This window comes from Odocoileus virginianus, chromosome 31 (assembly GCF_023699985.2).
Source record: "Odocoileus virginianus isolate 20LAN1187 ecotype Illinois chromosome 31, Ovbor_1.2, whole genome shotgun sequence".
NCBI lineage: Eukaryota > Metazoa > Chordata > Mammalia > Artiodactyla > Cervidae > Odocoileus > Odocoileus virginianus.
Window position 1 is genome coordinate 4,133,842 of NC_069704.1, and position 10,430 is coordinate 4,144,271.

At 50.9% G+C, this 10,430-nt stretch overlaps 1 protein-coding gene across 1 annotated transcript in view; it reads left to right on the forward strand.

The window, feature by feature from the left end:
* The window catches only part of BRINP1 (BMP/retinoic acid inducible neural specific 1), a 191,719-nt gene extending 182,062 nt beyond the window's left edge, over positions 1–9,657 (forward strand). Inside the window, exon 8 of the mRNA XM_020881105.2 lies at positions 8,082–9,657. Within this exon, the coding sequence (XP_020736764.1) occupies positions 8,082–9,222 (1,141 nt within the window). The 3' untranslated portion in view covers positions 9,223–9,657. The remainder of the gene's footprint in view (positions 1–8,081) is intronic.
* Positions 9,658–10,430: the final 773 nt, after the last annotated feature.

Here is a 10,430-nt window from a genome sequence, read left to right on the forward strand (position 1 = left end):
ACAGTGCTGCTGTCTTCCACGTGCCCTGGGGAGAAGTTCCGTGTGCATCTGTGTTGGGTGTCCACTAGGGGCGGGGTTACTCAGCTGTAGAGATGCTTCAGTAGGTACTTCCCCGTTTTCCCAACATTGCTGAGCCAATGATCTCTCTTGCAGGTAGCACAGAAGAGTTTTCCATTGTTCCATATCCTTGTGGATATAAACATATACTTAGTGTTTCTCGTCCTTTTTATTTTGACTGTAGCGTCCTGCTACAGTAGTATCAATTTTAGTTGACATGGTCCTGATGACTAATGACATGGAGTTTCATGTGCTTATTGCCTTTTGAATATCCTCTTTTATGACCTGCCCATTCATATCATCATATCAGTTCCTGCTTCCCCTTTTGGTCATTTTTTTAGGGTGGGGGGGGCACATATCATGTTTATTAAACAGTTTAGTGAGAACCTTGTGAAGAAAAATGTAAAACCATGATAATTGCATCTCCTCCAGTTTAAAGAGACTCAGAAAGGAGTGATAGACTCAGGCAGTATGAAATACCTTTGACTAGCCCAGCATCCAGCAAGTATAGGAGTTATTTATGGACTATAAACACAGTCTTTGATTGGGTAGAGGTGATGCAAATATATTTTCTAACTCAGGCTTTCCAGTCTTTGAATGGTATCTTTTGATGGATATGTTTTAATCTTAATATACCCCTATTAATCAATGTGTTTTTCTTCCCCCTTTATGGTGAGCTATGTTAAGAAATCTTTACCCCCAATCTCATAATGATGCTCCTCTATGTTTTCTTCTAAAAGGTGCTTTAGTGATGTTATTATTGTATTACTTTTCACCTTTAGACCTGTAATCCCTCTGTTAGTGAAACTGGGGTATAGAAGAGATTGTGTCAATAAGAGATTTTGAGGTTGCTGTTTTAATATCAATATTCAATGGATCCAGCAACAATTATTGAATTCTTTCCCTGGATTTTTAAATCTGTACTTATTTCAAAAGGACCATTTTCTTTGTGAGCTCAAGAGGAGCACAATAGTTTGTTTTCATGAGAGACAGTGTGCACCTACTCTCTGTCAGGAGCTTTGCATCCATTATCTTATCTGATCTTTAAGACAATCTGCCAAGTAATGTATTATTATTCCATTCTGTGGTTGAGAAAACTGAAGCTTGGGAAGGAAAAGCGATTAGCTGAAGGTTAAGTAATGAGCAGCAGAGCTGTGATTCCATACCCCATCTTTTCTGACTCCAGAGCCACATCTAGCTCTTTCTTCAAGCTTCATGGTGACAGCATTCATTAGAACTGTGGAAGGTGAGTGACCAGTGAGATTAGGACATTAAGCTATAATCAACTGGGCTGTTCTAGTAACCGAGAGGAGTATTTTTACCTGGAACATTTATGAAACACAGTTATTCTTTGCCCTCAGTAATAATAATGGTTAATGGTCGATCATAGCGCCCTTTCACTGCAAACCTCCCAGGAGTTTTGTGTGTCTGAAGATAACGTGTAAGGTAGTTGTTACCTTTCCCGTTTGACAGATATAGAAACTGAGGATCAAAGAGGTGAAGTGGTTTATCCAAGGTCAAATATCCACAGCCAAAGAGTGGTAGAGCAGGCCCAGCATTTCCTCGGCTGAGTCCGCCTCCCTGCCCGGATTGCTGACCTCGAGGGCCAGCGCTGTGCTTCACGATGCAGCCTGCTAGCCCTGACCGGCCACTTGCAGCGCTCGTGCCTTTTGGTCCGTGTCTGCCGTTCTGCTGCCCGCCACCCGGGAAGAGTAAGCTCTCCACCTGGGAGCTTCCTGCTACTCCAGCGTCTCTGTCAGCCCCAAGGAGGCTTCTGGATCCTTCCTTCCCTTGCCTCCGGCACAGCCATGCCCCAAAGCAGAATGCCAGATTTGAAAATGTTGCCTGTCACCTCTTTCCAGACACAAAACTGTAACTGCCAAAACTGTTTCATAATCCTCCCCAGTTAAACTCCTGACAACCTGATTTTAAAGACTTTTTTGCATTGCTGCTCTTCCTCTCCTGCCTTCTGCCCTCGGCCTCTGCCCTCCCCGCAAAAGACCTATTGCCTTCACGGCACAACGCCAAACCAGAAGACATCTGCATCATGGGGAGAGGCCCCAGGATTCTTCTTCGGGTCTTTTTTTCCCACTGCTGTGAACTGTTCCAGGAGGCTCTGACATCATGTGGAAAACGGAGAGAAGGAAGAAGAAACTAAGTCAGTGATAGGAGCTCAGAGAGGGGAATGATTAAAACTAAATACAAATGTGGGGAGAATGAACACTGGGTGGGTCTGATGGCCAGTTACAATTCTCACTAGCATGTCCATAAACTGAGGCTTCTTTCAGTAGAGCTCCATGCATGGGTATATTCATCTTTTATCAGCACTGTTAACTGTAACACACTCAGAGCCATACACAGCATACCTCCCCAAAACAGTGCATCATCAGAAACCTAAAAACAACTGTTTGTCTTCCTAGTCTCTGGTCTATAAAGTACACAGTTTGTAGGGTCTCATGGAATTACTCAGACACCCATTACAGTGTCACAGAAATACCGAGGAAGAGGCACAGGGCATAAATAATGACTCAGAATTCCAATTTCATTATTTCTTAAAAAAAAAAAACCCCTCTCCCTTTTAAACAAGCACTTCTGTAGGCAAATGAGTCTTCTGGATTCTAGTTTTCTCTTTGAACCTAGAGCTGTTCTCCCCTTTCTCCTTGGCACTCGATTTGTATGATCTTCCCTAAAATGCCACTGGCCTGGCGCTGTATCCTGTCTCGGCCAAAACCTCCAATTAAAATCAGCAGGAAGTTTGCTAGAATTAGGAATCCCAGCCTGGGCTCCCCACCCGGTGGTTCCGCGAGGGAGGCGTGCGCCTTTGAAAGCACTGATGGGAAGCCCTGGGTGGCAGAGCCTCTGCCCTGCAAATGCCCAGTGACTCCAGCTGTGTCTCCAGGGCGCCTGTCAGTTCTTCGGCAAATCCTGGCTGAGGCCGAGACCAAGCCTGCAGGGGAACAGCAGGGCGTCTCCGGGGACTGCAGTCTAGCTCCTCCTCCGGGCTGGGTTTGAGAGGGCAGGAACAGTACAGTGGGGACTGGAGGCCACACAGGTTTGGATGGAGACATCCTGAGCTGTGATCTTCTGTGTCCACGTGGTGTGACTGTGGGAACGTCACAGCCCGCTCTGGTCTTCCGAGCCTTCTCGGTGGGATGGAAATCACGAGGGAGTCCTATCTCCCGGGGCTGCTGTGAGGATAAAGGCTGGCTGCCATGATAGAGAAAGCACTGGAAACATCGACCCTCCACCTCACCAGACCTCAAGGCTCAGGTCTAAACGTGAGGGAGGTGGGCTGGATATTTCCAGGGCTGCTGCTTGACAGTTCTCTGCCTCTGTGGTCCAAGCCGCTTCATGTGTCGCATCTGTGGGAGCCTACGTACCAGGCGCTGGGGGGGGGTACCAGCTTTAGGAATGAAAATGCAGGTTCCTGCCCTCTCTCCCTTCTTCTCATCAACACTTCTCCGCATCGCCCCCCGCCCCCCAACTCCATCAGAATGAACTGGAGTCCCATCCAGCAGAAAGATGCTGAATTGGACGTATTGAAGTTCAGCTTTGGCTGAAAAGGCAAGATGCTTTGGATCTCCAGGGACAGAGAAAAGCACCTGAAAATTCGGTGCTCACTGCCGCCCATGTACTGCCCTGCAGTGGGGACTGTGTCAGCCTTCTATCAGACCTGACCCCCCCGCCCCCCGCCGAAGCTGGTCTATTACACTGCCCATGCATTGCAAGGGTGGAGGCGGGCTGTCACCAGCCAGCCTGGGAAATGGTATTTATAGATCGCGGCCCCTCCTACCCCTGGTCCCCAGCCTCTCCCTAAGCGCTTGTCCTGAGCTCCAATTATCTGTGAATGGAGGAGAGGGATGACTGGCAGGTCCAGGGGAAGCCGGGAATGTGATAATAGGCCCTTCACACGTTCAAAGTTTCAGTATTTTCCCATTATTTCCATTTATGTCTCTTCTTACGGCCTGCTTCCTTCTTCAGGCTGGCTATAATTTTACACTGTGGTTCGTCGGAAAGTGAGCCCATGCTGGAGTCAGAGAGCTTGGTCTGGAAGGTGGACTAAGTCTGTGATGTCCGACATGTCCGCCTGCTTCTCGGGACTTTGCTCTCTGTGCCATCCATGGGGATCCACGCTGCTCTGGGAGAACTCCAGCACAGAGCGTGGGGTACAGTCAGCGCTTGGCGCTTGAGCCTCTCACTGACTCCCCGGGCTGGTTTCAAGCGTGCCTGCCATCAGGCATGGCAGGGTTTCTGAGTGTCAGTGATGTGATCGCTACCCAGAGCAGTAGCTAGAGGTGGAGAAGGTGCAAAAGATTGCTCTGATGGCGGTGGAGTCCTCATTGTGAGAAGTTCCTCATGCTAAAAGGACAGGGGTGCAAAAAACTGGGATGAGCTTGTTTTTTCTGGTTTTGCTCATCTCTTCAAAAGGAAGGACTGGAATCAAGGGAAGGTTCACTGACACTGGGAATTGGGACTTAACTAACATTTCTACCCTGCTTGACCACTCTCTCTGTCCCCTCAGAAAAGGATTGTTTGCCTGCAGATGACCCATCAGGGGTCCACATTCCCTGATTCTGGGAGTTCCAGCGCTGCAAGGCTTGGCTGCGTTGCTTCATTCACATCCCAGCCACTCTTACTACCAGGCTTCCCTGGTGGCTCAGAGGGTGAAGAATCTGCTTGCAATGCAGGAGACCCAGGTTCGATCCCTGGGTGGGGAAGATCCCCTGGAGAAGGGCATGGCAACCCACTCCAGTATTCTTGCCTGGAGAATCCCACGGACAGAGGAGCCTGGCGGGCTGCAGTCCACGGGGTCGCAAAGAGCTGGACATGACTGAGCCACTGACGCTCTGACTGCCTTCACTCATCACTCTCCCCGCTCTCCCGCCCCCTCCTCCTTCACTCTGGGTCGGCCCCAGTTCCCGCGCCTCCTCCGGCACCACCGAGGCCTCTCGGGGCCCCACCTCTCTCCTCTCTCCTCTCCTCCTTTGGCCGGCGCTCCCCGTCCCCTCCCGGCGCCCGCCTCCTTCTCGGCCCTCCTCTGGACACTTAATGCCTTCTTTGATCCGGCCCACAGCCTCACGATTATGCAGGTGCCAGGCAGCTCTCGGCTGCGCCTCAGAGGGCCTCTGTCCCCGGCGCCTCCCGCGCGGCAGGGCTGGAATCCTAATCGGCCCCTCGGCCCTCCGCCGGCGGCGGCCTCCCCGGGCGCCTCCATCTGCCCCCTCCCTCCCGCCCCCAGGGTGCTGAGAGCCCGGCCACAAGGAGGCATTGATTCAGGGAGCGGGCGGGGGGCGGCCCTGACAAAGGGCCCCAATGATGAGACACGAGAAAGGGGGCGCTCTCCGGGCCCATAGAATGCCTTGCAGATGGGAGCAGCGGCGTTCTCAATGGGGTACTGTCCTGTCGCCTGGAGAGGGAGTGCCGGGGCCAAGTGTGGGCCCTTTGCAAGGGGCGTTCTGAAATGACGCTCTGGTCAGATGGAACCACGCAATCGGAGACGTGTGGCGGGCCCCCGCGGCTCACAGCACCCTCGGATGACTCAGAGCCCACGTTAGCCGGTGCTCTGGCTCCGGAGCGGGAGCCGCGGCTCATTGTGATTCCGGCTCCGTTTGCTGAAGGCGGGGCCCTCTGCTGTTCTGCAGGCTGGAGTAGGATTGGTCCACGCGAAGCAGAGACCGCTGAGGCCTGGAGCTGTGTGGGTGGAAGCGATTGAAAACTAATACTGCAGCTTGGGAGACAGAAGCAGAGTTTGTTGTTGTTGTTGTTGTTTAATGAAAAGTAAGAAAAAATATTAATCTTGGTCTGTTCATTCCCTCCCTGTTCGTCCGCTCACTCATTCAGCAGACATTTCCGGGCTCCGTGCTCAGAGAAGGAGGGCTCCCCTCTCTCAAGCCTTAGAGCCTGGAGGGGAACCGAGGAAAAACCAGGGGCTGCAGCAGTGTCCTCAGCGTCGTGGGGGAGGTTTCATTGCCAAAGCCAGGGCCATTCCCTGGACTTAAGGCAGAGCCCTTTCAAGGAGCGCTCTAATTATGCCTCCATTTTCTCTCAGCTGATAAGCTCGCAGCATTCTGGGAAGCCCTTTCAACAGTATCCATTTCCAAATGTCCCAGGAACCAAATGGTTTCCCTCCGCCCCACAGAGATAGGGAAATCCTGAAAGCGTCTCGGTAGCTTCAAAGGAAGAGCTTATTCTCTGGGATAAGAATACTTATTATTACCTTTTTAATAATTGGTCTATGCCCGGCTCTGTGCTAAATGCTTTAAAGACATCATCGCATTCAGTCCTCTCCCTCGCCGCCTAAGATAGGCTTTATTATTCTCCTTTTGCATATGGACACTGCGTCTCAGAGACATGAAGTGACTTGTTTCTGGTTACGGAGCGGAGCCTCGAACTAACTTCTGCCTGGACCAGCACACGTGCCTTTCAGGATTAGGCCTTGCTGCTTGCCTCCTGGTTCTTGGGCTTGGCGATTGTGGCTGGGCTGAGCAAATGAGAGAACAGCGGGATTGCTACCACGTCCTACCAGAGATGCAGTACAATGCAAAACTGGGGATTCCCTGGAAGTCCAGCGGATAAGACTCCAGGCTCCCAGTGCAGGGGGCATGGGTTTGATCCCTGGTTGGGGATCTAAGATCCCGCAGGCCGCACAGCGTAGCCTAAAATTAAAAAAAAAAATAAAAAATTGGGGATCGGGAACCACTGCCGCCATCGTCATCCTCACCATCAGTAATACTGCGGCACTCGACAGCCGTAAGAAATGCTTCCTGGGCTCTTGTTTGAAAAAAAAAAGCCTTGGCTTCGAGCCAGGAGGTTCCTCTGCCCACTCGCTGTATTATTCGCCTCTCTTGCCATGTCTAGAAAATGGAGCTGAGAGTCCCTTGGCAGGAGTAACAAGAACCTAACTTTTATGGAGCCCCTAATGCCTACCGAGTTAGGGGCTAAGACTTCACGTAAAAATTCATGCCGTCCTTGCCACAGACCAGTGTGGGAGGAGTGACTAGGGAGGTGGGGGAAGCCGCCAGCATTCCCTGGCCTCGGGAGCGGAGGAGCTGGGACTCAAAGCAATCTCAGACTGACCTCAAGTTGCAAGCTATTTTGGGGGTGTTGTTGTGAAGCTCAAGTGAGAAATGGGAGGGTAAAAAGTGCTAGACACATGTAAGGAATTATTCTTAGTGTGGAAGACGGCCAAGAGGGGACTTGCACAGAAATGAGGAAAGATGAGAGGCCGCTAAGCTGACTGGCTTACATCTTTTTTTTTTTTTACTTATTTTTCTGTTGCTTCTTATCTGATTGAGTATCTGTCTTCATTGGAATGTTCCAGAGGCTGGAATCTGGGGACAGGCTTGGGTTCGTTTATAAAGTGTTGAGGGGCTGTGGGGAGGGGGACCTAGACATCCGTGCTGTGATGGAAATTTCACTGAACTGAAATTTTGGAGAAAAATGGGGAAATAGCATTTTTCTTATACGTTTTGAAACTGCAGTGTTAGGATCACGTGAGATCATCAGTATGGAAGCACCGCCATGATCTCCAGAGTAATATAAGATAGAATTTGTTTTTGCTGAAGTTTTTGGATGTTATGGGAGGAATGGGAGGAATCTGTGAAGAGGGTTGAAACATCAGGTGTGGGTTAAAAGAAATAGCCCCTCAATTCTTCTTTACTGCCGACTTTCTACAAGCTGCTGTCACTCAGCAGGTTTTTTGAGTTTATACACTTTAATTTTCTGAATCAAACATCTTTGAGATGAATGAATAATAGATGTAGAAAGCTGTGGACCTCAAAGAACACTTTTCCTCCATCCCCTTCCTTTTTACACATGAGGACACTGAACGTTAGAAGGGTGAAGCACAAGGTCATATAGCTGGTCTGTGACATTACCTAGGGCTACACTGTCATTCCTAGAAATGACATTCAGTGCCCTTCCGACGATAACTGCCCCACCCTGCCCCACTTTGCAGGAGCAGCTGGAGAACCACAAGCGCACCCATGATGGCTAACGTTCTCCATTTCCCCTCTGTCCCCCAGGACAATTCAGCAGTGGCTTGCGAGGGTCCAGTCGCTTCTCTACTGCAATGAGAACGGGTTCTGGGGCACCTTCCTGGAGAGCCAGAGGAGCTGCGTCTGCCACGGCAGCACCACGCTGTGCCAGCGCCCCATCCCCTGCATCATCGGCGGGAACAACAGCTGCGCCATGTGCAGCCTGGCCAACATCTCGCTCTGCGGCTCCTGTAACAAGGGCTACAAGCTGTACCGAGGCCGCTGCGAACCGCAGAACGTGGACTCGGAGCGCAGCGAGCAGTTCATCAGCTTCGAGACCGACCTGGACTTCCAGGACCTCGAGCTCAAGTACCTGCTGCAGAAGATGGACTCGCGCCTGTATGTCCACACCACCTTCATCAGCAACGAGATCCGCCTCGACACCTTCTTCGACCCCCGGTGGCGCAAGCGCCTGTCCCTCACTCTCAAGAGCAACAAGAACCGCATGGACTTCATCCACATGGTGATCGGCATGTCCATGCGCATCTGCCAGATGCGCAACAGCAGCCTCGACCCCATGTTCTTCGTCTACGTCAACCCGTTCAGCGGGAGCCACTCGGAGGGCTGGAACATGCCCTTCGGCGAGTTCGGCTACCCGCGCTGGGAGAAGATCCGCCTCCAGAACAGCCAGTGCTACAACTGGACTCTGCTGCTGGGCAACCGGTGGAAAACGTTTTTCGAGACGGTCCACATCTACCTACGCAGCCGGACTCGGCTCCCGACCCTCCTGCGCAATGAGACTGGCCAGGGCCCGGTGGACCTGTCTGACCCCTCCAAGAGGCAGTTCTACATCAAGATTTCGGACGTGCAGGTGTTCGGGTACAGCCTGAGGTTCAACGCCGACCTGCTGCGCAGCGCCGTGCAGCAGGTCAACCAGTCCTACACGCAGGGCGGCCAGTTCTACTCCTCCTCGTCCGTCATGCTCCTCCTGTTGGACATTCGGGACCGAATCAATCGCCTGGCCCCCCCTGTAGCCCCGGGGAAACCCCAGCTGGACTTGTTCTCCTGTATGCTGAAACACCGCCTGAAACTGACCAACAGCGAGATCATCAGGGTGAACCACGCCCTGGACCTTTACAACACCGAGATCCTCAAACAGTCGGATCAGATGACAGCCAAGCTCTGCTAACGCGGGCTCCCGGCCGCGGGCGTTCCCTTTTGTTCTACAAACCCAACAGAACCAAGCGAAGCAAAGCAAACGCACATTTGTAAAGTGTAATTACTATTCAAAGGAAAGGAGGAAAAGTCTTCATTTGTTGGAAACGAAAAAACGTTCTAGCAACTGTATAAAACCGTGGGGCATGTTTGTTATTTCTGTACTCTGTCGTGAGGAAGGGTCTCAGTCTGGGGAGGAGCTCGGAGGAGGTGCTGCTTAGGCCTCAGGTGCTGGATTGAGTGGGGGGGATGGGAGAGAGCATATGCAACGAATTGTAAAGATCTCTGCTATGCAGGTGCTAAGATTAAACAGGAAACAGAAAGCTATATGTAATGTACAACCCACACTGCCATTTTTCCTCGTGGGAGGAAATGGACATAGATAAAGAAGATATTTCTTCGGTTATGATTTCTTCCCTCTTTATGCTGAATTCCTTGTGGTTTTTTTTTTTTGACTCCTCCGCACATGAGGGTGGAGATTCCCTGACAGCACTGTCTCGCCCAGATAGCTTCTCTCACACTGAATAAACTGAAACTCACTGAAGCCGGACAATAGGTGGGGCCCTGGGGGAGAGGCATTCACATAACCACAGGGTGTTAAAACCATTAAGAAACCTTTGATATCAGCCTTTTGACCTCCTTGATTGAGTCTGGGAACTAGCCTCAGAGAGAAATGGCTAGCCCAAGGCTACACGTGGTTACTGGCCCAACAGTGAGGTGAACCAGCCTCTGACCCGGTCGGCTGCACTCCTTCTAACATCAGGCTGGCCACGGTGGTGTTTACCCCTCCAACTGAGCTGCCAAGGGATGAAGTAGTTTTCAGTCTCAAGTTGTTTTGATAGCCCTTTTTTCCTTTTAATGAAGAAACCCATTTCAACTACTGTCTCCAAAAAGAAATGGTGTCAGAGTCCCTGGAAGTGCTCTGCATATTTTAGTTTGATTTAAAGTCAATACCCGAAATAAAATAGGGTGGGTTTTAAAATTGCATTGGTCTACCAGGCTTTCCCCAAGTAGGTATCTAAAACATGATCCTTTAACTCAGAATACACACACACACACACACACACTCACACACAAATACATTAACGCTGCCACTTCTTGGGCATCTCTGAAAACTGAGAGGCCTTGTCTGGGACTTGGGGTTTAAATTGAAAGGAGAGTTGCAAGGAAGAAAACTCATTT